Source organism: Haliaeetus leucocephalus, unplaced genomic scaffold (assembly GCF_000737465.1).
Source record: "Haliaeetus leucocephalus isolate CR32 unplaced genomic scaffold, Haliaeetus_leucocephalus-4.0 Scaffold773, whole genome shotgun sequence".
Classification (NCBI taxonomy): Eukaryota; Metazoa; Chordata; class Aves; order Accipitriformes; family Accipitridae; genus Haliaeetus; species Haliaeetus leucocephalus.
The window spans coordinates 3477330-3504103 of record NW_010973209.1 but is presented as its reverse complement, the minus strand read 5'-3'; the positions used below and the strand labels follow the sequence as shown (position 1 = coordinate 3504103).

Sequence of the window (26774 nt, the reverse complement as noted above, 5' to 3'; positions counted from 1 at the left end):
GTGGGGGGGGGTGGGGCGGGAAAGGCAGGAGAACCTGGGCTATACTTACAGGGTGGGGAATTCCTAGAGGCTCAATCCCATCTCTGTAGCAGTACTTCCCTGCAGGGCACAGTAGGCATTCATCAGCACTGCTTAGACCCTTCTGCTCACCATAGGTCCCGCTGGGGCAAGGCTTAGCATGCAAGCCCTTGAAATGAAATAGAAAAATGGGTCTTCAACATACTACTATGACTGCTGCATCCCACAAGCCAAACACCCAGAAGCTGAAGCTGTGAAAATAATCCTTCCCCGTAACTGGGAACAAACACTGAAAAGCAACACTAGGAATCTGGTGTGAATGCTGACAAGATGGTATAATAGAACGCGGATCCAATCCTCTGTATTGAATACACCATCTCAGAAAACGTTATCCCAATATTATGAACAGTTTTATGTAGGGCAAATACTGCTAAGATCTGCGAACACCAGAAGAGTACAGAAATCAGTAAAAAAAAAAATTATTAGGAAAGGCTCCCATAGCAAGACTAATCCCAATCCCAGTGCAGACTGTAACTGTACAGCCGACTTGATGAGAGAACAGTGAATCCCAAGGACCAAAGCAGATTCACTTACAGTATCTCCCTGAGGACAGTAGTATCCTCTTGGGCAGGCATTTGCACTGGCATCAGGAACAACTGCCTGTCCTTCTGGGCACAGGAGACCCGCTGGGCAAATCATAGCAAGGAGCATCACTTCCCGGCTAGTGTTCTCACTAGCACAGTAATGTCCAACAAGACACGGCAAGCAGGAGGCTGAACCTTGGTCCTACAACATGAAAGGCACATGGTTCCACTTCTAGAGAGCAAAAGAATCCTTGCACATTTGGCAAGCTGTGTTGAGGCACAGAACAAAGGAAACGAATGCAACCAACTCTACAGCAGACCCTATCAGTAAACAAAAACAGTCCACAAAAACGCGGCCACTGAGCAAAGACATTGCCCTCGGGAGCCAATGACAGGACCCTGCTCTTATAAAACATTCCCTGTTATGTTCAGTAATGCTACCGGAAGCACAAAGAGCTTCCTTTAAAAATTCCACCTAACCTAACCTATGAACAACAAACAGCATGCAATTCAGTGTATTCACCACGCAGGCAAGAAAGCCCGTGTTTCACAAATAAGAAGCAGGCCCCGTCACTGCCTGTGGATTATCCATACAAAAAGTTCTGATCCTCAGAACAGTCAACCCAACACCCTTTACCAGCAGGAGCAGAGAAAAACACAGACACGTTCCCTCATCTTTCTTTGTTACACTGAACTCTAAAGTGCAAACAAAAAATAATCTAGGTCTATTTGCCATACATAAATCTCCATTTACCTCCACTCCAAACTTAATTAAGGGTTCCAGTGATAACTACCAAATTCATGCAGCGATAGAGAACTTGCCTGGACAGGGATACTGGGATCATTTGACAGGAGTGACAAGCCCATTTCCCATCAATGGGGAAACGTGGCAATTACCACTAGAATTATTCATTACAGTTTTGGGGCAAATAAAAAAGAAACAGGCCTTAGCACCTGCTTGTGAGAATAGTTGTGCCATCACTGTTCCCCTCTGTAGCTCCATCTTGTTGTTCTACCTTCCAAAGCCAAGTGATAGTCTAGCTCCATTGCAATCAAATACTTCCTTTTGAGCAGGAATTAAATACAGGTGTCCGCTCTCTGCCAGGGTAAAATACATCACAAAACCCCAAAGTATCTACCCAACTACCTATGGCCAGACATGTGACAGATGTACTTGGAGTGCTACTGCAAGCCTCTGGTGTGGGAATAACAGCAGGACCAGTATTGCACATGTGATAAATACTTCTAGCATCATGTCTGGAGCAGCTCCAAACCTGATTGCATAGGAATATTCCCAGTGACTTCTCTGGACTAGCGCTTTCACTCCTTACTTGTAGGGTCAGCACAGGTGGCTGCTATTATTTGAAGCACAGTACACAATCACCCCAAATACTCAGACTCATCATGCAAGGAGATGGGCTCCTTCTCTGAGGCACTCAAAGCCTCAACCTCCCCTTGAAGCTTCCTTTTCTGCCAAAATTCAGTCCTTACACTGAACAGATGACAGGATAAAATTATTGCTACTTACTGAAAAGTTGCCAGCACCACATGTTTGAGGAGTAACAGTGCCAAGCTCAGGGCAGTAATACCCTCCAGGACAAGGGATGCAGTCTGCAGCCACTTTTGCGGCATGTTCCATGCGATAAGTTCCTCTGCAGGAGAAAATACAGCAGAAGGGAGAGTCACAAACAGCAGCAAAGTGACCAAGAAAAGGACAGTGCACCTCTGGTCTGCATTCTCAGTCTTTGGTATAGAGGAAATCTAGTGTTTCTGGAGCCAAGAAACTGCCCGATTCAGAAGAAACTTGCCTGGACCACCCAGTAACAAGCAAGGTGAAAGGAACTCACATTTCTGGTGCAGAAAGGTATTACTTAAAATCAGAAATGTTCTGAAATGCTGTGTAGAAATATTTTCTTTTGTACCTGCACAACTACTGCAGCATGTGTAGTGTACTTACACTGGACATAGAACTGGCTTGGAGGTCCCACTGGTGCAGAAAGCTCCTGCGGGGCAGGCAGCACAATCTTCCACTCTGCCATTTCCCAGCCTGGTACTGTAAGTTCCTGCAGGACAGGGGTACTGTGTGCCCCTCCACGTACCTTTCCAAAAAAAAGAGGAGAGAACTATGCTAATTCTTAATACAGCCCCCTGTTCTTCATTGCTATTAAGTATGTACATGAGTTACATGTAAATACATATTCATATATATAAAAATGACTGCTCACAGTGCTGAGAACAACAACAAAAAATATCATAATTTAGTACATACCGCAGAATCTTTGCAGAAAGTTTCAAATTTAGAATTGGGCTTGTACCAGACACTTGATTGTGCATTTTAATTCTTTGCAAATTAAGGGAAAAAAAAATAATGGCACCAACATGCTCAGTTCAAACCGTATAGATTTAAAGTATGACTATACAGAATGGACAGTTTGCTATCCAGCTCCACACTGAAATACTTTGATGCAAAAAATAACGCTGATAAAGTTTCTGAAGACAGAAATAAACTAAACCTCCTTCATTCCTGCAAAAAGCTGCCTACCTTGAGGGCAGTAGTGCCCTGAGCTGCACATCCCAGTAGGGACAGGGGCTCCTCCTACACAAAACCAGCCGGCAGGGCACGGAAAGCACTCCTCTTCCGAGGTCAGGCTTGTCCTATTGCTCCAGGTGCCTGGGGCACACTTGTGCTGCATTGGGTGCTTTGTGCCTGGTGGGCAGTAGTGACCAACTGGGCATGGAGTGGGAGGCTTCTGTTTCCCACCTGTTCCTGTAAACACAATGACAAATTTAAGAGAAGCAATGTAGGCTAATAGGTAGCATACTGGCTTCACACAATTCAGTTCCCTCATTCTGTTTTCAGCACTGCTGGATAACCCCAAGTTAAGTCTTCTCCTCATTTTGTGCCTTTGTGCCTTAATAACAATAATTACTTCCTCTGTCGATGAGAGGCTCTATCACAGAACCGGTTACTAAAGCAATTATTCTTCTACTCAAGTATCCTGCATGGTGCCCCTGTCCAAAGCTAGCATAGACATTAAAGTGAAGAAGCCATCAATAAGCTAAAAATTTTGAAGACTGTAAAAACTGGCTGCTTCCAGGTCATGAAGTTAAAACAGTAATCATGGGTGGCATAAAGAAGAAATTTCAGAGTAAGATTAAAATCAACTTATCCAGTGGGCACAGCAGTCTCTGCAGGGCAACTTCTTCCCATTTACCATCATTGTGATACCTCACTGACCTAGTGTAGTACTTACTAGTGGGCTCTGTGATAAGGGGTACCAAAGAACACAGTTCACTTTATCATAAAGCCACCTACCTCTCACACAGACGAATCCAGCGGGGCACGTTTCACACTGGGACTTATCAAAGAGGCTGAAGTCATTGCCAAATGTTCCTGGAGGACAGGCGTTGCTGGGAAAATGAGGGCTGGATGACCCCGCTGGGCACACATACCTAACAGAACACAGCAGGCTAGCTGGGACAAATGTTTTGATGCAAGAGGGAGACAAACTCTGTGCCCTACCATAATATTAGGATGAATGCTGCAGCTGGGAAAAAGCTGAAGCACTTGATGCTGTGGCTGACAGCAATGTAACTGAAAACTGATAATGCAGAAATACCAAAAATGAAACACTGTAAGTGGACTAGTTTTGTCATACATTTTTCACCAAAAGAAAAGCAGGTTATTCAGCCAGGTCGCTTTGTTCATAACCATGGGACGTGTGGCCCAGCTTCATTCTTGTCTCTTTTTACCACCTATCCTGTCGCAATAGCAGGCAGCAGTGCCTTCCACCAGAACAGTCTATGCCACACCGATTTACCAGAAACTGCAATAAAATCTTGACATAGCAAAGGATGCCACCTGCACAGCCCTATGCACAAAGCAAAAACAACAGAGGTGAAATATATGCACAGACACAGATAGAAGCACAGAAAACAACAAGGCTTACCCTGGTAAGCACTCTGCATCAGGCTGGGCTAAGCCAGCCTGAGTACAAGCTCTCCCTGCTGGGCAGGCTCTGCAATCAGCAGCTTCATCCTGTCCTTGGAGAGGATTGTATGTACCTGGCTGGCATGGGACTGGATAACTTGCTCCAGCAGGACAGAAATACCCAGCAGGGCACTTCAAACACAATCCAATTCCTAAAGAGAGATAAGACATTTAAGGTCCCAAAGAGAGCGTGACCTGCTGACAAAACAGAGGGTCCTATGAAATACGATTCCTTTGCTTTCACCTACAGCAAGAAAGTATGATGGAGGTTCATTCATACCAACAATAAAGTTACTCCAAAGCCAGAAGGTGGTGGTATTGGATTAGCTGAATGTTACTGCAGTTGAGTGGCTCACGGAAGCGGTAAAACCATCTGGACTGTGCTCTGAGCTGATAATACACGGAATGAGATACATTAAAAAATAAACAAAAGTATCAGCCTTACAACACACTCAGATGCAGGTATGTTTAATAATCACAATGCTTAGGCCTCAACTGTAAAGAAAGCCTGGGGTTTCCATGAAAGCTGAGCTGTTTCCATGTTTGCGTTCTGAATACAAAGAGAGATGAACGGGTTTCGCAGACTGGAGATATTCTCAGTACAAACACATGGATACCTGCTTGAATGACAACCAGTTCAAGCCGTGATCATCTCTAAAATCCCGCATGTTAAACAAAAGATGCTTGCATTGTAACTTAAAGGAACACTAGTAACATCAATACATAATAAAACAACAATCCCTTACTGGCGTTACCACGTTCAGAGAGTGTATTTCATTACAAAATGTCCCCAAACGTTTAACTTGGTGAAAAGGAAACACAAACTTAGCCCAGGAGAAGTTGCTATCCTCCTGAGTCAGGCCTTTCAACAGCACAAAGCAAACAGAGCAATTCAGGAGGAAGAGAAAACTCTGGCTGCTGATAATGGCTCCCTGGAGTACTTCCAGGTTGAACCCCTGGCTCCCTTCCAAATGCTTGTCAAGGCAAGGCTCAGGCATACACTAGTGTGTATGTGCCTCTGCAGGCTGGAATAGAGCCTTACAGCACCCCCAGAATGATCAGGATTTATTAAAATCTACTAGGCTTTCCTCTCCACGGACTGATGGTGCAGGTCCAGATTAGGATTCCTCAGAGCGCAAAGCAAGTTTAAGGGTCATCTCTCCCCCTGCCTTCCACCCAGTTGCTCATTCCCACCCCTCAGAAAAAGCTTATTATTTTCCCCTTACATTTACTGCACATGGCATGGATGAACACAAGGTTCAAAAACCTCAGTACGACAAGATTTGAATTTCTCAAAACTATAAAATTCCACAGCTCTGAGCACAGCAACTGAATCAACACACCTGAGGGGGGCTGCAACCTCATGGAGTTGTGGGACTCTTTAAAAATTGCCTTAAGCTGTCAAAAGCTTCATGATGTGGATTTGCACCCCCAGCAAATCCAGCGGGACTGGCATTTTATATAACCAGAATCTATGTGACTTGACTACAGGGACATAAAATTTCCAGTTCTTGCCTGACTTTCTGGAGATGATGCTTCCCTTTGGAGTTTAGAACGGACTTAATAGCGTGGCTGCCTGGACGTTTTATAGCAGATCAATGAGGGCACAGATTTACAGCATATTATCTATTCTGCAGGACCAGCCTAGTCCATGTACTTGCTGTGCAATAGATGTGATGCAGGCAAAGTTGGTTTCACTGAGGGGTATGTCACACTTCACACGCTGTACTGCAGATGGTGGACACAGGCTAATACCACACGAGCCATATCTCCCTCATGGTAGTATACTTGAAATCTGTTATGGCTTGTCACCATTTATTCACGTGTCCCCTGCCTATTTTGCAGCAGGCGTTGTCCTACCTTTGCCAAGTGTTCCTTAGGAGAGTTGACAACATCATTATATAAAGCAGTACAGGCATAGCGTAACAGCTTACATTATTAAACTGAAAGAGTTTTTAAACTCTAATTTACTCTGCAGCTTCTACAGCATTTGTTCGGGTGCCGCTGGCCCTGTCTCTTGAATTTTGCTGTCTTGATGAGGTGTGAGGTTTGTTCCTTGCTGCACCATGTAAATGCACTTCTGGTTTTAATTTCAGAAGTGGGCGGAAAGCAGCAATTTCCTAGACTTAGCTGGTGAGTAAAAAAAAAAAATCATTCAACAGTCAAGACGCTTTAGCAGCTGAGTCATTCGCTAGAAAAGAAATGATCAAATAGAAAAATGTATGGCTTGATTTGAAGGAGATAATTATTTTCTTAGCACATTTACCTCTCTGAGGGGAAGAGCCCAGTAGATGTAAAGGGGGACTGAGCAACTGAGCTCTAGGTTTCTGCTCCCAGCAGTGCACCTGGTGATTTGTGACCCTGGACAAAACGTTCTGGACTTGGGCCAAAGTTTACTTTAGTGAACCAAGCTCATTCCCTGAATCTCCCCCGACTCTATTTTCCCATTTGTATAGCACTGTTAAGGAGAGAGAGGCAGTTTTTTTATACCACTGAGAGACACACGGAGATATCGGAAATGTTCAAAAACAGATAGAGCTGGCCTCAGCAACATGTGATTACTGTAGCAGAAAGCCAGGTCTCCCTCTCCCTGTCTAAGCAAAGATTTAGCAGCAGAGAAGACTTTAGCAAAGCTCTATTATTATGTCCTTTTAAATTAATTTATCCATTACTAAATTGCAAAATCTAGTCACTTCCAACAGGTTTCCCAATCATTAGTGTGACTCAGCCCTACCACATGCAAAACTAAGTTCTACTGATTTAGAAAACCAAATCAAACCAAAAATATTTAGAAGGAAACATCACAGAAAATAGAGCTGGAAATCTGTGGAAGCCTTGTGCCTACCTCCTTGCATGCATTTCAGAACATTACACGCTGCTTCATCTACTTAGCACTTGAAAAACTCTTAAGGGCAGGGCTTCTACAGCTTCTGAAAGTATAAATTCCAGTGCTTTTTTACTGTTATAATAAAAAAAGTTTTGCCTAATCTGTAACCCAATTTCCCCTTGCTGCAAAAGCGGGCCAGGGACTATTGTGATTGATTCAAACACATACAAAGAAAGAACCCCTTTCCCAAAGAGAATATGTATGGTCAACTTACTTCAATTATGTTACTCCTCTGTTCCACTCATAAAAGAGCTTGAAAGTGAGACTGTGTTACAGCATAGCACATCTCCTCAAAGTTGACTAACAGTGCTAAAAAGTGTCCCGCATGCAAAGCTGACGCATTGAATAAGAATCATAGAACGGTCTGGGTTGGAAGGGACCTTTAAAGGTCACCTAGTCCAAACCCCCCTGCAATGAGCAGGGACATCTTCAACTAGATCAGGTTGCTCAGAGCCCCGTCCAACCTGACCTTGAATGTTTCCAGGAATGGGGCATCTACCACCTCTCTCTGGGCAACCTGTGCCAGTGTTTCACCACCCTCATCATAAAAAGTTTCTTCCTTAAGCTTTAACAGCAGGCCAGTTGCTGACTTCGGCTTCACAACTGACCTGTTGGATGACTTTAGCACATAATTTCAAATTGCTCCTTGACTTTCTTTCCTTCTACCAAAAGTACAGTAACCACCTTTTCCCTCCATTGCAACTTCTTTGAAATCTCTGCGTAGGGCAGATATCTAAATACCAGGGTCCATACCCATAAAGGCAGTCCCAATGAAATAAGTGGATAGTAAGCACCTCTGGATGCAACAGCTTTGTAATTCCTGAATGCTTCAACACAAGTCTGGTGACTCATAGGAGATTGCACAGGTGTTCCTTTCATCCAGCTCTAGTACTGCCCGAGCCAGAGATTAGTAAATAAGTACTGTAACTGCCAGCCCCTTTGTGAGAATGTACTTAACAATGTGATTTACAGTGAGAATTATTACCCCCACTGTCCAAAATGAAGATCTTTCATGGTACAGACCTGGCAAGCACGAGGAGCTGCTGCTGGGTGTATGAAGTCCCTCTTTGGGCTTGAAACTCCCTGCTGCGCATGGAGGGACTGCAAGGCCATTGGAACAGAAGTGACCTATAGAGAAGAAGAAAATATCTGGTTCAGAAATGACATTCTGGACAACTTGGATTTAGAGTAGAGTGGCGATGGGTCTCTTGCATGCTGACACGTGTGTGCGTGTTGTGGGGAAAAACGGGAAAGCACAAATATTTGCTGGCTAAATCATATCAGGGTGTATGAACCTTGCACCCTGAAGGCAGACATGAATGTGCTCTGATCCGGCAGGATACAAACCACCTCCAAAGTAAAAACAGGGGAACCAGTTGTGTCAGCATGCTATTCAGTCTAGGCTAAGACACTGTCCAATTAAAAAGATTCATTAGCACAAGCTCAAGGCAAAGCTAAGATGGTAGTAGTGTCCTAAAATAAAATATGTGTTTGGCGATACAGCACTACACAGTTTCCCAGAGGCTGTTTAAGCTTCGTGTGCTCAAAAGCAGCAAAGTCCAGGATGGTCCCTGGTAAGCTGGTCCACTACTGATGAAAACAGCCTAGAACCTGCACAGGATGGCTGGCCGGTAAGTGCACTTTCTTTACCTACACATTAACAGCGTTTTACACCTAATGGTAGTAAGATGCCAGAACCATTTAAAGGAACGGAGAGGAGGCCATTCTAGTAGGCTGCGTTTCAAAAAAGTCTTTCACAGCAGTAAGCAAAATCAAGTAATAGGTGAAGTCAAAGATGGATAAGCCTCACCCATTCATGTCTGTCTGTCCCTCCAATTCCAAACCTTTTACTAAGTCAATATATGTCAGCAACTAAATTGTCCTGCACTGGGGACAAGGGCTATCTGGAAGAAGCAAGGGAACCTGCTCCAGAAAAGACAATTTATGATGTTTGAAGCACTTGAACTTTCAAAAGGTCGCTGCATTAGACAGACAAAGGGTTTTGCTGTGTTTACACTGAGAAAAGACAAAGCTGAAGAAACACAGGGCAGAAGTCCGGGAGCATTGCTTTCTACTAAAGCTAGCCAACAGAAAATGAAAACAAAGTTCTGAAAGTCAGTAACATTTTCAAACTTCAAATATTCAAGTTTGCAAATCATTTTAAGCATTTCTGGTAAGTTGCAAAAAAAAAAAAAAAAAGGGGGGGGGGCATTTTGGAATTTTACATTTTTTTCTGGGTTTGCTTAATTTTGAATGAACATTTTCCTTGAGATCTAGAATTTCCATAGCATTTCAGTCAGCTCTTGTTTGTTGAAGGCTGTCATTTAAATGATTGACTGGGTTTTTTTCCAAAAACATTTTCATTTCAGGAATACAAACAAAGGTGCTGTGAAGACTATAAATTGCTTGATTCTGCAATATAAGCAGAGATGCCTGGACACAATCAATGGAAGAAAACAGCAGGTCACTTTATTTAAAATCAGCACATTACAGATAGCCCAAATCTTTCAGGTTTGGAAATTCTGACAAGGTTTGAAAAATAAATTCTCATTAATTTCCCATCTAAAAATGTTTCTTCCTTTTATAAAACTGAGTTGGCAGAGAAAATTCAAATGTTTAATATGTCACGGCATTTTTAAATTCAAAACATACAATGAAATTTCAAGCTAAATATCCAAGTTAGTTTTATTAGTTAGCATTGTTAAGAGTTACTTGTTCTCTCTTGCTACTCCAACTCTTCTGCTCTCTTCAAGACCATGGAGTTTAAAAGACGAGCCAAAGTATTCCTGCTACTGCTTTAAGGACAACATTGGCCTCCCCAGTTCAATACACCATCTTAAAATTCTTCTGCCAGTTGCACATTTAGCAATGAAATGCTCCTATCCAGCTAGAATGAATTATTCCTTCCAACTTAAGATTTTGTAGAACTTGATTATCAAGTGGTTTACTAATCTCCAGATGGATATTTGAAGAGTGGCGGGGGGGCGGGCGGGCAAGATTTAACTGTGTGGCACGGACTTGCCACTGCTGTGTTGAAATATATTGCTATGTATCAGCATAGCAATGATGCTTCATTCACATGCACGCAATACTAAGTACACAGATTATATATAATTAAAGTCAGTCAAACCGTGAAAAAGAACGCTGGGAATCCTCAAGCCTCTCCTGCTTGTGACGGTATTCAAACTTCTTATCATCTAAGGGCTTTGCAGTTGGGCTGGATGACTTATTCATACTTAAGAACACAAGCGGGACTAATTTTAACACGGAAGCATTGAATTTCAGCATGAGATACTCTGCATATATTTAACCTGTTGATCATCTACTTGGAGATTTTCACTTGCTCTCTCCAGGTTTTGTGGTTGATGGAGGTGAAACCTGACTGCAGCTTTTGGCTGATCTTGCACTATAAACAATAATAATACAGTAGCAAATATGTCATTCTAAACTCCATGCTGTAACACGCCCGTGTCTGTTCACTTGTTCAAGCATTTGGTAAGTACAATTTATAAATACTTGGTTAAGTGCAAAAAAGCCAGTGTTTCCTGATTTTTTTTATTTTTTTTTTTTTACAGAGCCTCAGTTAGTTCCCTGGCCCTCTATAGAGCACAGCAAATCATAAGTGTAATATGATAAGCATCCACAAACCACCATTACTTCCCATGTGTGACTGACCTTGCGAGAGAAAAATTATTTGCTATTCATACCTAAACCCAAGCACTGGAAATAAGAGAAATTCTCTGTTCTATTCTCTCACCTATGTATTATAACTGGATTGAAACTACCGAGATCATGGTCTAGGCACGATCTCTTTTTAGGTACTCCGTTTCTCCTTCTACTGGACAACGCATAAGGTACCCAGAGTACAGGAACTCTTCATTATTTAGTAAGAGGGATTCTAATTACAGACATAAGAATCAAGTTACTGAGTTTAGTAACTCTGCAGGAGGCACCTGGAGCTGTTCATTAAATAGTTCATCTTCACATGCAGTACAGGGCTTACAGGAGGGAGAAAAGCTTGGTAGGACTGCAGCTTGCAAACTGCATTCCTGTAGTGACATTACATATCCTTTTACAAATTGACAGCTACACCATGCTCTCCCTATAAGGCGTTTTTCCTAGGGTTCAGGTGGGCTAAGAAACATGAATTAAAGTCTGAGGGCATGTGGAGGGAATTATTGGTAATATCGCTCCTACCTGCAGCACCAAACTTTTCCTATTACCAAGTACTGTATTATAGAATGGAAAAGAGTTCACCCGGAGGGCCTCAGAGGGATAACAAAGCACCACATCTTATCACAGGAAACAAGCGCAACAGAAAGCTAACCTTGGGCTACCAAATCCTCACTAGGCTTATACTCATTCTCTGGGATGTATAAGGCACATGCCAGGATTTTAATGCTGCAGAAAACTCTCTCTTTATGGGGAAACTATACCAAGTGGCCATTCAGTACTAGAACAGCTTAACCTGCACTCTCACTGAAGAGTGGCAGGTTACCGCCTGGGCAAATACAAAGGTTTGGGTTGCTGTATCGGGATTATTCCCAAATAGCAAACACTCACAGAATGTACCTTAAGGTGGCTTCCCAAGTTACTCCATTTCCTTTGATGGATGTTTTTGGCTAATTAATCACATGAAATGACATTCCACACCTGTCAATTTCAAAGTTAATTGTTTTGCAACAAAACCCTAGTCCCTCCTAGTCTGTTCCCCTGCTTCCTAATTCTGCATCAGCATCTCAGTGAGGAATTTGTGACAGCCCCAAAGACAACACACTGCAAATTCCTAAACGTGGGCTTATTTGGATTTCTTTGAGAGTATCAAGCACAAAGAGAAATTGGGTAAGAAAACCACAGCGTGCCCTTATTTGATTCCTCATGCCTACAGCACCCACTATAAATGGGTATTTGTGATGGCCAGTGAATCGAGGTCCTAAAGTGGAGAAAGCTATAACTGCGTGCGAATCAGTTCTACAGATGATCAGTTAAAAATCACAGCGCGAGAGAGCTGCTTTCTGTGTGGGAAGAGGAAGCAAAAGCTTCCCTCGTTACTCAGCAACACTTGCACATTTGGACATAGTAGTTTATGTCCCAAGGCTGTATCAGCTGGGCCTCACCCATAAATCCAGCAAGTGCGATGACTATCAAAACCAACTGTGATTCTCAGTCTTCTCTCATTTTCATTCTCTGCTTTTCATGAACTCTTCAGAATGGCATCTGCTTTATCTCAGGAATTATTTTTTAACCTCCAGTTTTACTGTGACACAAGGAGCCTATCTCTGTTCCAATACTGCCAGCTAAGTTTTACCAGAGAAAAGTGTCATTTCAGCCGCCTTAAGTTCTATGTTTGAATGACTACAGAAGACACTTGTGAGATGTACTTACCTGCTGGGCAGGGCTGGCATAGGAGAGTGTCTTCAGTTGAGAAAGAACCAGGAGCGCAGGTTACACAATGAGTGCGGCTTGGATTTGGCTGCTGACCGGCCAAACAACGCTAAGGGGAAGAAACACAAATTCATACCACCAGAAGGTCTGATGGCCATTGCTGCCCAAAGCTGTGTCCCAGGCAAACCCGAGTCAGGAAAAAGCCCAGTACTGCATTCCATCTCATGCTTCCTCCTTCTCTGCCCTCTCCTGCCTTCCCAGCACTGCTTCAGCTCTATTCTGCAGGGACAATTTCTAGAAGCAAAAATGGTACTTCAAACTCCAAGCTTCTCTGAGCCCTCAGCTGAGGGTTTTAGTGGTGGCAGATAACCTGAGCACTAACATTCTCAGAATTTAGATGAGAAATATTTATTTCTCTTAATACAGGCCACTTGTGGAAGGTCTTAGATCCACTATACCACTGAAGTGTTTTGAATGCTTTTCTTTGATGAAGAAAAGTCTGTATCCTACTATTAAACCAGGGAAGCCTGTCTTCTTCTGACAACACATTCATGTTCAGGCCCTGCCTGTCCAGAAGAATGAAAATTTGCCCTTGGAGAGTAACATGCTCGTTCAGTACCTGTCTGCTCCGTCCATCTGGGCAGACATATCTCTCTGGACATTCCTGACACTCCAACTCTCCCTCCAGCGAATACTGACCAGGACCACAGCTCCTCTGCACGCCACTACGTGGATCGCATGAATAGCCATCTGGACACGCACGGCACCCAGCTCCACTCTCTAGGCTGAGATAGCCATTGGGACAAACCTGCAGTGAGATCACAAAGAGCATCAGATCCACAGAAACATATTCTTTGTATGAATAATGTAAAACTGCAGTTTTAGACATCCTCAGCTCAAGAGCTAGAAAGAAAGGATGGAACATTGGAACGTTTTCAAAATCTGGCCTATGTACTCTTGAGCGGTCCCAACATACACTTTTTACTGTGAGTGGCATAAACAATGCATGGAGGGAGTGCTGCTTGCTGTCTACCTGGAGGGACAACCTGCCTTCTCTGAGCCAAATTAGAGCCAAACTCAACGCAAGGATTTCCTGAAAAATTCCAAAGCAGACTACAAAATCTGCAAAGAGGCCTGAAATCAGATGATTCAAAATACATGGTAGTAGAGGCAAAAAGTACTACTTCACATCCTTGATCTCTTCCCTGTCCTTCAACTTACCTGGCAAGCTGTGATGTCTGCTTGAGCAGTAAGTTCATTGGCTGTTCCCAGTGGGCATTTCCTTGGGGCTGCTTGACCCCCAGGGCAACTGGATCAAAAATAACGAAGTTAAAAAATTAAATTTTTCCACTTCTCTGGGAATTCCAGCCCCTACCAGCCAGTATGGGTGTTGTGTAGATACAGGAACATCCCCCTCACCAACTGCTCAAACAAATGCTTTTAGCCACAAAAGCACGGATTCAGATCACATCCCTCCAGAAACGCAGAGAGTGCTAACACATATATAGGAGCTCAAGGTGCATCACTTGGATTGCACACGCAAGGACAGAACTTGCAGTACAAGATGTGGCAACCTGACCTTAGGGTTCAAGACAGTTTGTACAAAACCTGTATTAATCTGGTTTGAGATTGTGTCTGAAAACTCCACAGTGAGCATTTCTACTTTCATTTAAAGTGAGCCATGTGTGGCAGAGAAAGACGTCTTAATGATTTTCTTCCGAGGAAGACAGAGCATGCCAGCAATGATACACCAGAGTTTAGGACAGCTTTCCAACCAAAAGTGGCTCATTGAGGTCTTGCTTGCAACACAGCCAGGCCGGCTGGCAGTCTGTGTGCTGGGTTCAGCACCTCTGGAAAGCAACCACCTACCCCCTGCAACTCACCGTTCTTTGTACCCAGCCTTCTCTGTTCTCAGGTTATCATTCTGTGCCCAGCTTTCATCACATTTTCTGACTGGCACATCAGTAAGTAAGTAGCCAGGACACAGAATGAATTTTCCAGGGGAAGATTCCCTGCACTGGGGGCCAAAGACACCTTGTGTTCTTTCCTCTGAGCTGAAAATCAGCCTAATTTTTGCTGCTGCTAAAATACAAATAATGTTCCTGCCCCTCCCAAATACACACTACACAAAAGACACGCTACACAAAATCTGTCCTAAGCAATCTTAAAGGGAATGGGGTTTTGTACGTTGCCCACAGAGACTGTCACACATTTTACTGAGACTGTTGTGCTGAAGAAGAATCACTCCTGTTGACTTCGAGGGGAACTGTGAGTGTCAACTGCTGCAGAAAGCCCCGGATGGCGTTTTAAGACAAAAGTCGTGTTTTTCCTGGTCAGCTGAATATTTATCTATAAGGGACTGGCACTACGCTTTGTGCCCCACCTCCTGATCTGCATTACTAGATAACTCTCAGAATATTCTGAACGTAAAAATGATGTCCCAAATGTTTAACTTTTTTATTGCAGGACCATAATTGCCGAGGAGAAGGGAAGGAAGGAGGCTTACTAGAAACCCGTTGGACATTCCAAGCAGTTGCCAGCTGTGTAGTAATGTCCCTGTCTGCAGTCTATGAGACAGTAGGTCTGGCAGTCTATGCCGCAATCTGGCGAGAGAGAAGAGGTCCCTAAAAGAAAACAAAAAAAATAAATTTAAGGTACAATGAACAAAAATTCAAGACTCCAAGTTAAACGACCAGTTATTATTACACCATAATGTAACATCTGCACAATTTTGTCACTGGTGTTAATAGCACTAGTACTATTAATACAATCATTTTTACTATTAAGAACAATGCTTTGCCTTTATAGAAAAGTGGTATTTATGAATGGGACACAGCATCCCAGCAGTGTAGTGACCAAAAAAGAAACAGGAAATACTCTAAGCCCGTCTTGTTAAGAACCAAAAAATCTCATGTTCCAGAGTCAAATAAACTCCTTGTTATCATTATTCCTGTTACAGTTACATGAACTAGCTGACTTCTCAAAGCCACAGAGTGCACCAAAACTGGAAATAAACCTGACTTCCTGCGTTTTCCATTCATCAACACTATTTCCCTGTCCTTTATCACATTAATTCTTAAGTTTTGGTGGTTAAAATTAAAGAAAGATTTCTCTTCCAGAATGAAAATCTGTTCCTTTAAGATTTCTAGGTAAATACTCTGAGCACAAAATTCTGGGGGAAATCCCAATTTCAGACGCTTTATCAAACTAAACCAACTACCCTCTGTAGGCAGCAGAGAGCCTTTTCCATGTCTTGATATCATCGTTTGAAAAGGTCACATTTTGTTTACCAGAAAGTTGAAGACCTAAGTTTTCAAGAGAGTGCAAACAGCACAGTCTGATGGAAAGAGCCAAGGGATGAAGGAGGTACTGTACTGCTGTGTAATCTCAACCAAGATACTTCTTCTTTCTCTACTTCAGTTATCCAGGCTACACAGTAAAGGCAATTTTACCCATCCCTCTTTAGGAAGTCTCTTCACATCATGTTCTATAAGAGAAAGGCGATAAATACTCGACAAAGAGTAAGGTACCTGAAACTGAACTTAAAGAATAGAACAAACACCGAGTTACTCTTTCCCTTTTTGCTTTTTCTCACTTTCATTTTGCAAGCGTATCAGATTTAGATTCTAGTACACCACTGTCCTAATAAAGTCTTTTTTTTTTTTTTTTTTTTTTGAAAAGTGAGCTTCACTATGGTAACTGCAAGGATTTCACATGCAGTTCCTCACGAAGGGCTTCTCTGTGTGCCTGTGCCAGAGCAACAAAAAATGAGCAGGCGGAGAGCAGAGTTCCAGGCTTTTTTTTCCCCATCTGTTCCACACTCAAATAAGCACCCCGATATTATTATTACTGTTACCTGAAAACACTGATGCACTCTTTTTTTTCTGTTGTTAGAAAATTAAAACCTCCTGGTGAATGCAACCCTCCCTTCTCTACCTGTCTTCTCCCCTGAATGAATTCCTAAAAAAGACCGTGCTTTTGAAAGAAAGGCAGCCACACTCATCAGTTTATGACCAGAATGAGCTAAACAACTGCCATCTCTAACATCTTATAGCTTTTAGAAGGTAACAGTATCAGCACTAATTACAAAAAAAACCAAAAACCAAACCAAACCCAAAAAGAAGTCTGTCTCTATGAGAAAGTTACCCACTCACCTCTCAGGCAAATCCTAAGGCTAGAGAGCAAAATCAGCCAACTCCAAGCATTAGCCATAGGGGCTAGTAAACAGTTCTTAAAAAAAAAAAAAAAAAAAAGCTCAGAATTTATGTTTAAAATGTTCCTTGAGCATCTGGTGTTGCCTTTGTTGAAGCCCAGTGTAACCAAATCCCTTCCAGGTAATCGCTTTCCAATACGGCCTGAAGTGAAATGAACACCGAACTGCAGAAAGAAAAGATGGCCAAAGAGTTAATCCCATGGAAACTCCCTTGCAGCATTACCGATGCTAAAAAGTGAGAAAACTCATTTAAACATGAGATAATGTATACCTTTCAAGCATCTGCTAGGCAGGGAGCTTGAAAGTATACTTACCATCTTGCAGATCTGTCTAGCTGCTCAACAAGATGACCCCATGAAAAGGACCCCGCATGGTCACAAATTTCTTCTTTTTTTTTTTAACATCTAGGTGAAATACTCCCTGGTTGCCAGCTATTTGTTCTGCAATTTTAGGTTCTTCCTGGAATTTAAAAACCAAGATGAACTCTTCATAAAACAGGATTCTCCCTTGCATCATCCACTATCCACTAGCTAAGGAGCAAACAGAAATCATAATTCTACTGCAATAGTAAACAATCAGATTGTATCGTGAAACCATTTCATGAATGTGCAACTTCAGAACAGAATTTTTCTTTTTCAACATACTCTCACGCTTTTGGAGGTAACATGAAAAACACTAGGTTCAGTACCTGCTCCAATAAAGACTACAAAGACAAGATATTTTTTTCTCTGTAAGTTACAACACCCTCTCTTTGTTCCACTTTCCTTGTAACTTCCTGGAAGCCAGAGACCGATGAGGGCTTTGGAAATAGTTTGATTACCAGCACTAGGAGGGGGGGAGGGGGGAAGCTCTTCTGTGTTCCAAGTTTCACACTGACATAATTCCAGTCCAGGAGCCAGTCCAAGGTTGGTTGTTGGCTCACATGAACTTATTGGGGAGCACTGCTGTCTGAAAACCAAATAGATCCTTCTTCCTCCATGCCACTGGAGTGTCTATGCACTGTACACCTACTGACGTGCCTTCTCACTTCTGCAAGCCTTTCAGAAGGGAGTTGAGGACAACTGCAGAGGTCAGTGAAAGCAAAGCTCCTGTTGGGAAGGGTAGTCCTGCCACACACACAAGGAATTTCACCCTATGGCTGCCTAACTTCCCTTTCTGAAGAACGATCGTCACACTTTGGACCAGAACATAAAGTGCATGTTATTTTGGAATTGTTCAAGTCCCCTAATGGAAGATTATGTCAGAGCACCTCTAGCCAGCAGGGAGCAGAAGCTCTAACCATCATGGCTCAATGTCTACAAAGAGACCTCACGCCTGTCGTCTTAACTAGCAAAGCACCATCTGTTGCACTTTATAAAGTCTTTAATTAAACTCCTCCAGTAGAACTCAGATGTGCCTGTTTCTTCCTATTCTACAAACAATTCCTAGAAATCTCTGCAATTATCTTATATTACAGACAAGAATTGCCAGTTAAAACCTAATCAACACAGTGTAAAGGCAGGCACCAGGCCAAGCGCTTTTAATTTTCTTCCCACTTTCGACCTGCTTGTCCCTTGTACTTCAGAAAGTTCAGAAAAGACAGAAGACGCAATAGAATGCAGAAAAAAGATAAGAAAAACACTTAGATTCACTTTGTCTCGTTTCCAGTTACCTAATTAATTATGGAATTATCAGATTTATGCAGAGATAACTCACAGGTCAAATTCACCCCTGTGGCACATACTAGAGTAAGGCAAAGAAGGATCTGCTGTTTAACTGCAGTCTCATTTGAGGGATGAAATACTGACCTTGTGCTCAAAGATGGTCCTTCCTTTGATCAGCTGAACTGGAGCTCTGAGTGGGTCAGTGATTTATTGTATGTCATGCACCCCACTAGAATAAGCATGCAGCCGTTGAGGCTTCCCAATTCTGAACTCTAAAACTCTCAAAAGAGGTTCTAACATCCACTAGATCTGCACCAATTTTGAATATGACCACTTCCACTGTCTCTGCCACAGTGACTCCTGGTGATAGCAAAAAAGAAGACTCTGGCCTGATGTACTTCTCTAAGTACACTGCTACAGAAATGAACTGCTGCAAGAACAGCAGAATAACCTGGGACTCACTCCAGGACACTGCAATTTACTTTCATGTAGCAGTAGCATCATTCATCTGAAACGTCACAAAACCCTGTACAGTTTACACTGATGGTAAACCATAGCTACCTATTCCTAGCTATAAAGAAAACAGAGCCTCGCTATTATTTCATCCTCTTCTGTCAAGAAACAAATAGACACAGATTGAATTATAAATCTAGGCTGTTGGACGCAATGCACAGAAACGAGAAGATGACTCCAACAAGGAAAATAAATAGGCATGTCCTTTTCTGGGTTGCAGGCGTTGGAGGCCTACCAAATATCAGCATATTCATACCTCTGGGATACAAAATAGCTTAGCTTCCAGAACTGACACACTCATCTTCCCTCCACCAATGACTTTACTATTGCTTCAGCAGACCTGACTGTGTTTGAAAAAGCTCCTATTTTTCTTGAACTGTTTGGTCAGTCCTAAAGAAACCAGTCAGCCCTGTAATATTAGTAGTCCTTCACAAATCAGGAAGGCGCCGTTTTTCTTGATTTGAACACCAAAGAAACCGTTCTGCTCAGCTCACTGCCAATAGTAATAAACTCCCCGGTGTCTAAGAAGCAGCAGCACTACCTTAGGACAGGAAGACTGCCCTCTTGTGGTGAATGCACCAGCAGGGATGGGAACAACCTGGAACCTTGCAGAAAGCTACCATCGGTCACCCTGACATTAGTTACCATTTCCACATAGGCAATTTTCCTCAGCCATCAACCCTGATAAAATGTCAATTTTCTAAATGAAAAACATGCAAATACCCAAAACTGCACATCTCATTTTACCTACAGAAAATCTTTCTAGGGGAAGGGAGGAAAGGAAGCGCAGAAAACTCAAAACTGGGGAAGAGGTGGGAGTTAGAAATCACGTTGGAAATAGTTTTGTTACTTATTTGTATAGATATAACTTTTAATAGTACCAACAGCTTATAGCGATTTCTATTCAATACAAAAGGAAAAGATCCGGGACGTTGAACCAAGAAACTTCTGCTTCTACAGAAACAGCAAGTACGTTTCAACTTAAAGCCACCACTTGGTCTTATAAAAGGGCAGGAATGACAGTGAGGGCTAAGGGTGGTGCCTCCTCCCATCCGCTTCCGCCTTTCTTTTCATCCTTTTTTCATTATTATTACAAAAATAGTGCTACTCAGAAGTCTGCAGAGTAATACATTACAATTCCACTTTTAGAGCTGCGAAGTCAGGGCTACATCTTTCATGCATGCATATATATATATACACATATGCATGCATATATATACACACACACATGCATATGCAACTCAAAAAAACAACCTCGCAAGTCCCTTCTAATGATACCTGTGAACCACATGCATGGTTTACCACAGGCTTATGGGCTGCTGTAGTGCTCCCCTATAAGTGCGTCCCAATGATCTTTTAACGCCTCAGAGAGAAAGACGTGGCTGAATATGACAAAACAACACTAGCCAGTACAAAACCTACAAATAGACTGAGAGATGCTGCAGTAATACAGAGACTATTTTCCTGTTGTAGAGTCCTAGAGCAAGTTGAGCACTGATAACAAAAAATAGGAGGTTTAATATGGGACAACCAAGTTCAGCGACACGTTAAAAATATGCAAGCACCCTCACAGCTAGGGTGCCAACACATGCACAACAGTGAGCCATCCTTCCCAGGTAACTGAAAGTTTTTCCCCTTCTGCAAGAAACAGCAACAGTAAAATAGCAGTATAAAATTACACCATAGCTTTATTTTACATGCTAAACTTTATCCCTACCAAGCTTACCAAGTTAAATGCTGAATTTATAAAGGCAATAAAACTACAGAGAGAAAGAAATTAAGTGGTGTGACACAGAAAACCAGAAAGATCTTCAGACAAGTTCAGATTAAGATGCAGTACAGTTTTTCCCAGTCATCTCCAGCAGACACAGCATAGATGGCCAATGGATTAGGGGAGTGTAAAGCAGCAGTAGGGACAGGTGGGGAAACAGGAAACAAGGGAATAATCCCGGGTCCACAGAAATCAACAGCAAAACACTCCCAAGATTTCTACAAAGCTAAGAAATCACACAACACTGCAAACACCCAATATCAAACCTGCTTATGTTAAATTCAACTTTGAAAGAGACCGGTGGGACTAACAACAAATAACAAAAAGTCGCTGCATCAAAAAAAACCTTACAGCACTCAAGTACAACCACAGAGTGTCAGAGGCAGCAAAGATAGACAAAGGCACTCATCCAAAGAGGCTCAGCTGGGAAAAGTTGTGTTAACCACAGGTGCTCATAGCTTAAGTGAAAAACATTGATAAAAACATAGTCATTAATTTCTCCCAAACAGGTAAGAGGTGCTTGGTCTGCTCTGTACCTATGCCTGTTGAGTAGATAATTGTCTCCTACCCCACCTCAAATCAAACTTGAACTTTGCTAACTGTTGTACGCCAGGTCAGAGCATTTATCCCACTACCCTGTCTTTGACAAGGGTAGAAGAAAATGCTTGTATTATGAGATGGGTCAAAGCAACTGGGCAGGAACAGACCAGCCCTCGCCTCAGCATACTCTCCCACAGCTTTTGATTTTTTCTGGTGAACACACACTTAAGAAACACAGCCCAGGGCTATCCCTGGATATTGTCACAGGGCAGACAACGCTTCCAAAATTTCGTAAAGCCTGCTTCATCACAGGATATATTTCTGGTGGTGTCATCTTAGATAGCTGCAGCCCAAGAAGATTCAGGCAGCATTTGTTAAAGTGATTACATAATTATACTGCAATTAATGAAAATTATACTCTGGTGAGACACTGCTGAAGACCTCTTTTTTCTTTGTATTGTCCTTACTGAGAAGGATACAGGAAAGGCTAAGTCCCTTTTCATCTCCGTTGCCCATAACCCTTCACTTCCAGTTGTGCCCAGCAGCAATGGTAACTCTCGGTGTATTCCAGATCCCAAGCCTCATTAACATCACACAGAGATTTGTTGTCAAAAAGGACATCTGAAATCACACCAAACAGCTAACACTGCCTTCTGAAGTCTCCACTGGTACAACATTGATGGAAAGCATAGGGGGAGGTAGCTTAACAAATGTGTTTTGTGCATTGCTGAAAAGTAAATAAATAGACAAAAATGTAACCGTTGATGTTGACCTAGCACTACTGCTTCTTGCTTCAACAGAATGATTGGATTGTAAACTCTTCAGAAAATGAACCCAGAGAAATGGGGCCAGTGCTTAGCTACCAAACCAAGCTAATGCTGAAATTAGCTAGCAGAAGCAGGACAAATGTGCAGAGGGTTTGCCAAAGAGATGAAGAGAAGCACTTCTGAGCATAGCAAATAATAAACAGGGCTGACTACAGCTCAGTTGTATGCCAGGGCAATCCCAGGCTGGAATGAGACCAGCAGTGTGGCAAACATTTTGGAAAAGCAACACAGGGATTGCACAGCTTCACCGTAAAGCACCTGAACTACTCTGTTCAGACTTTGCTATCATAGTTGTTTGGCTTCTCCCTGAGCAAGCTTCAAGGGCCCTAATTCTTTTGTGTCTTGTCCCAGCGAGGGTAGGCAAGGCTAGGCATTCCCTGCTAATGAGCACCATAGTTATGACAGAGGTATGCAGAGGTTGACACAGGATCACAGAGAGCAAAGCAAAATAAGCAGCGCTGATGAATGTGTTAGAAGCTGGGACAGGTTAGGATCGGGAAAGGGCTGAACTGACTAAACCAGCATTAAGAACGAGATATAAATCCCAGGCACAGGGATTAATTCTATCTCTACTGTTATCAGGTTGGGAGAATAGACTTGATGCTACTGCAGTGTTGCCTGCATGTTTATCCCAGGAGACCTTTCTCATTTTGTGTTTATAGTACAACAATGGATCTTCATTTATTGCTGGTAGTAGTAAAACAAACAAGCAGCCCCAACAGCTGTAGCCCTTCCCAATAAACACTCACTAGTTTTCAATAAAGCAACATTTCCCAACCCTGTGAATAATTAGAGCCCCTTAAAACCTGTTGCAGAACTGTGGCATGAAATGGGGGAAGCCTTTCAGCTTGGCTTTTATTTTTAAACAATGGTAGCCTTGAAAACTGTACAGAGATTTCATATGGAAAACTGCAGCAGAAGAATAAGCAAATCTCCAAAACTGTCCCTTGAAAATGAATGAAATTAGACATGTAAACACATTCATTTTAATTCCATCACAGGAGACAGTCAAATACTGCAGTCCAGGTGTAAATTCAATGCATAAATAGGATACAATGGGCAAATAAACATGGGCAAAGTAATAGCTAGGCTGTAAGCAAACATAGATCTGTTGTATCAGAGCACGTCAGGTATCTGTAAAAACATAGACTTCTAGACACTGGTAAAAGAGTATTTCAGTTGTTGGGAAGGAATGTTACCTCAGTAGAGACTCTCCTATAATAGTGTAGCTTGGTTAGAGTGTACTGCATTTCAGATGCATCTGGAAACACCATCCTTGACAGTAGTTATGTACTATGTACATACATTCCCCTTTTCTATACAACAGGACTAGAAACCTGGTATAGAACAGAACATAGGGAAAAGGTGGTCACCTAAGTACCCAAGAAATGAGTAGATGTGGAACAGAAACACTACTGGCAGTAGAGTGTAACAGCTGGGGGTGTTGTTTCTCCTCCCTTCTTTCTATATGGATGAAAGTAGGAAAGGGTTCATAACAGGATAGTCTGAAGGCCCATAAATACTCCTAGGAAAATGTAGCTTTCACATAATAGCACAAGAACAAAGAACTGGAGTCTAGATAACCCAATCATTCCACTTCTGTATATGCATGAAGTGGCATACAGTACAGAAAAATCACAAGTTCAAAGGCTCCTAACAGCACCCAACCTTCTTTTGAGAAACCCTATCATGCATTTTATTGGAAAACAGACTTGCTACGACAGCAGAAAAGCAGCATTCACTGCTGACTCAAACTTGCAGTTTTATTTGAAAGTACCCCCTACCACTCCCATTACTGTTTTGCCTATATTCTTAATACAATCATACTTCATCCTGCAGTGGGTACAAAAACAAAGGCAACAGCATAATCATCACAGATTTAGATATTGAAAAGTGGGGCACCTGTCCCTCTGAAAAAGCAAGTCTCTTATTCTAGGACAGAAAGCTTTAAAGCATAATACATGCTCTTGAAACCAGGATCAATTCTGTCACCCAGAAGCAGCAGAAGTAACTCTCTTTTTAAACCCTGCCAAGACCTTGCAAAAGGTCTTAGGCTAGGGAAACTGGACCATGTCAGAAGTCTCCAAGGCCAAACTAGCAGCTCAAGTGCCAAAGCCTAGAAGTTAAAAAAAAAAAAGACTGAAGTTAGTGCCAGCAACAGAATATGGAGTGACTGAGAAGAAATCTGGACAAGAAAAAAAAGCCTTTCAAAACATCAGGCTGATGATCTATCAAAAGCTGCAAGTGTCATATAAGGGACCTCACACAACCCATCATGAGAGGCACTCATAATGATTTCTCAGTCTCTTCATCCTAAAGTACTGAAAAATCAGATGCTTCTAATAGAATCCTCAGATTAAAGCAATGAATAGCTTTGACAGGACAGGACAGATGAAACAAACATGCCCACCCAGAAGAAACTTCAGGCCAGTCATACCCCATCAGAAATTTAACTGGAAGTCAAAATATTAAATGGGCACACAGTGTCTCTAGCTGGCTGAATTCAGAGATACAGAACATGCCCACAGCCCTTCAGGCAGCACAGAATTTGTCAAAGATGGTCACAGTACTACCATCATTCACCTCCCAGGTATCCCTGAAAAGGTTTCCTTACCATACATAAATTGCAACAATTCCAAGGACTGTGTAATTTATATACTCTTCCACAGAATCAAGAGCAGAGTCTGGGCTCCTAGGACACAGGCAGATTAACAGCTTAGGACACAGTTAGTTCAACATGGAGCTCCATGCAACTCAGCTGTTCCACATCAGCTGTTCCACTGCCTCATAACAGGTTCTTACAGCAGAGCCATATGAAAGCACTTACTAAGGAAAGGGGAAGACCTTGGGCAACTGATGCTACCCCATTAGTTTCTTTCTGCATTTATGCCCTATTGTGCCACTTCCCTGAGACTGGGACAAAAGGACATTTATTAAATCTAAATTCCTGCCAGGAAACACTGCCTTTAGCCTCCTTAAGCTAATATGCACCACCACAGGATACTGATTTCAGGGTCTTTTCAGTCTGTGGCGTGGACTCATTAAGAACTCTGGACAAAAGATGCTTGGCTGCTTATTTATCCCTGGAAGTTTTGTACAGCCAGCATAGTACAAGTACAGTTCAAGTCAAAGAGGTGCCTTGCATCAACTAGAATTGTTCTTTAAGAGCAGAAAAAAAGAACAGTGTTAGATATACACTACTGATTTATCCTCCATAATAATATGCCCTGAAACCATTATTTCTCATTTCCAGGCTTAAACACCTGGTATGAAAAAAAGTACTTGAAGACCATAAAGTTGGTCCAGTTGTGCAGACACTATTCTCAAGTGTTTGAATTCAGACCTCTTTTCCATTGCAATAGCTTCTGTTAGCTTTTGCCACTGACTTCCTGAATCTCAACCCTATTTCCAGGGGGAATATAGCACAGTCTCCAGGGCTACATCCAGTCTGGTTATAGGGAACTGAAGAGATGAAGCTTCCTCACTTGCCTTAGAGACAGCTCTGAAGTTAAGATAGCTTACTCCTTTGAACAAAGGCTGTAGTGCATATAATAGCATTTCTTCTGTGCTGTTGAGTCGCCAGCATTCAGGAAGCATCACTAAAAAGTGCATTTAAGTTTTTCCTCAACAATCCATTTTGCAGGCTTGAAAAAGAAGTTTAAACAAGGAACACATCTCTAGCTGGTAGCACTTTTAATGGAGAAACTGGGTACAGAAAAATTCTGCAAAATGAGACAAAACCCCCCTCCATTTCTAAACTCTAGTACTTCTCACACAATTCTTACTTTTTTTAACAGAAGCAAAGATCAAGATGGTATGGCAGAGAACACTGTTCCTAGTAGATTCTCAGAGCTGTTACATTTTTACAAACTCTCTCATGTTACCCAGTGTATAATCCACATGAAAGTCCTTGTGAGTCAGGGCAGTGACTGTATTTTACATCTGGGAAACTAAGGCACACTTGATGTAAACCAAGGAAAAGCTTTTTTTTTTGGGGTGCTATCATGTGCTAACCAAGGTACACACCTAAACCTTCAGGCATTGTATTGGGTTTGCATGGCAAGGTTTTGGTAGCAGGGAGGGCTACAAGGGTGGCACTTGAGAAGCTGCTGGAAGCTTCCCCTATGTCCAGCAGAGCCAGCGCCAGCCGGCCCCAAGACAGACCCATCGCTGGCCAAGGCCAAGCTCATCAGCGACGGTGGTAGCACCTCTGGGATAACATATTTAAGAAGGGGGAAAAGTTGCTGCACAACAGCAACTGCAGCCACAGAGGGGAGTGAGAACATATAAGAGAAACAACCCTGCAGACACCAAGGTCAGTGCAGAAGGAGGAGGAGGAGGAGCTCCAGGCACCAGAGCAGAGATTCCCTCCCCTGCAGCCTGTGGGGAAGACCATGGTGAG

The 26774-nt window shown here is 42.5% G+C and overlaps 1 protein-coding gene across 1 annotated transcript in view; it reads right to left on the bottom strand.

Annotated features, from left to right (window-relative positions):
- Positions 1 to 26540, bottom strand: part of LOC104840514 (neurogenic locus notch homolog protein 4-like) — a 28314-nt gene extending 1774 nt beyond the window's left edge. The window contains exons 1-12 of the mRNA XM_010581486.1: positions 26399 to 26540; positions 15372 to 15489; positions 14087 to 14174; positions 13485 to 13673; positions 12866 to 12974; positions 4553 to 4745; positions 3919 to 4055; positions 3145 to 3369; positions 2560 to 2701; positions 2131 to 2254; positions 613 to 804; positions 50 to 187 (exon numbers count right to left, since the gene is read on the bottom strand). Coding sequence (XP_010579788.1) covers positions 50 to 187; positions 613 to 804; positions 2131 to 2254; positions 2560 to 2701; positions 3145 to 3369; positions 3919 to 4055; positions 4553 to 4745; positions 12866 to 12974; positions 13485 to 13673; positions 14087 to 14174; positions 15372 to 15489; positions 26399 to 26540 — 1797 coding nt within the window. The remainder of the gene's footprint in view (positions 1 to 49; positions 188 to 612; positions 805 to 2130; positions 2255 to 2559; positions 2702 to 3144; positions 3370 to 3918; positions 4056 to 4552; positions 4746 to 12865; positions 12975 to 13484; positions 13674 to 14086; positions 14175 to 15371; positions 15490 to 26398) is intronic.
- Positions 26541 to 26774: the final 234 nt, after the last annotated feature.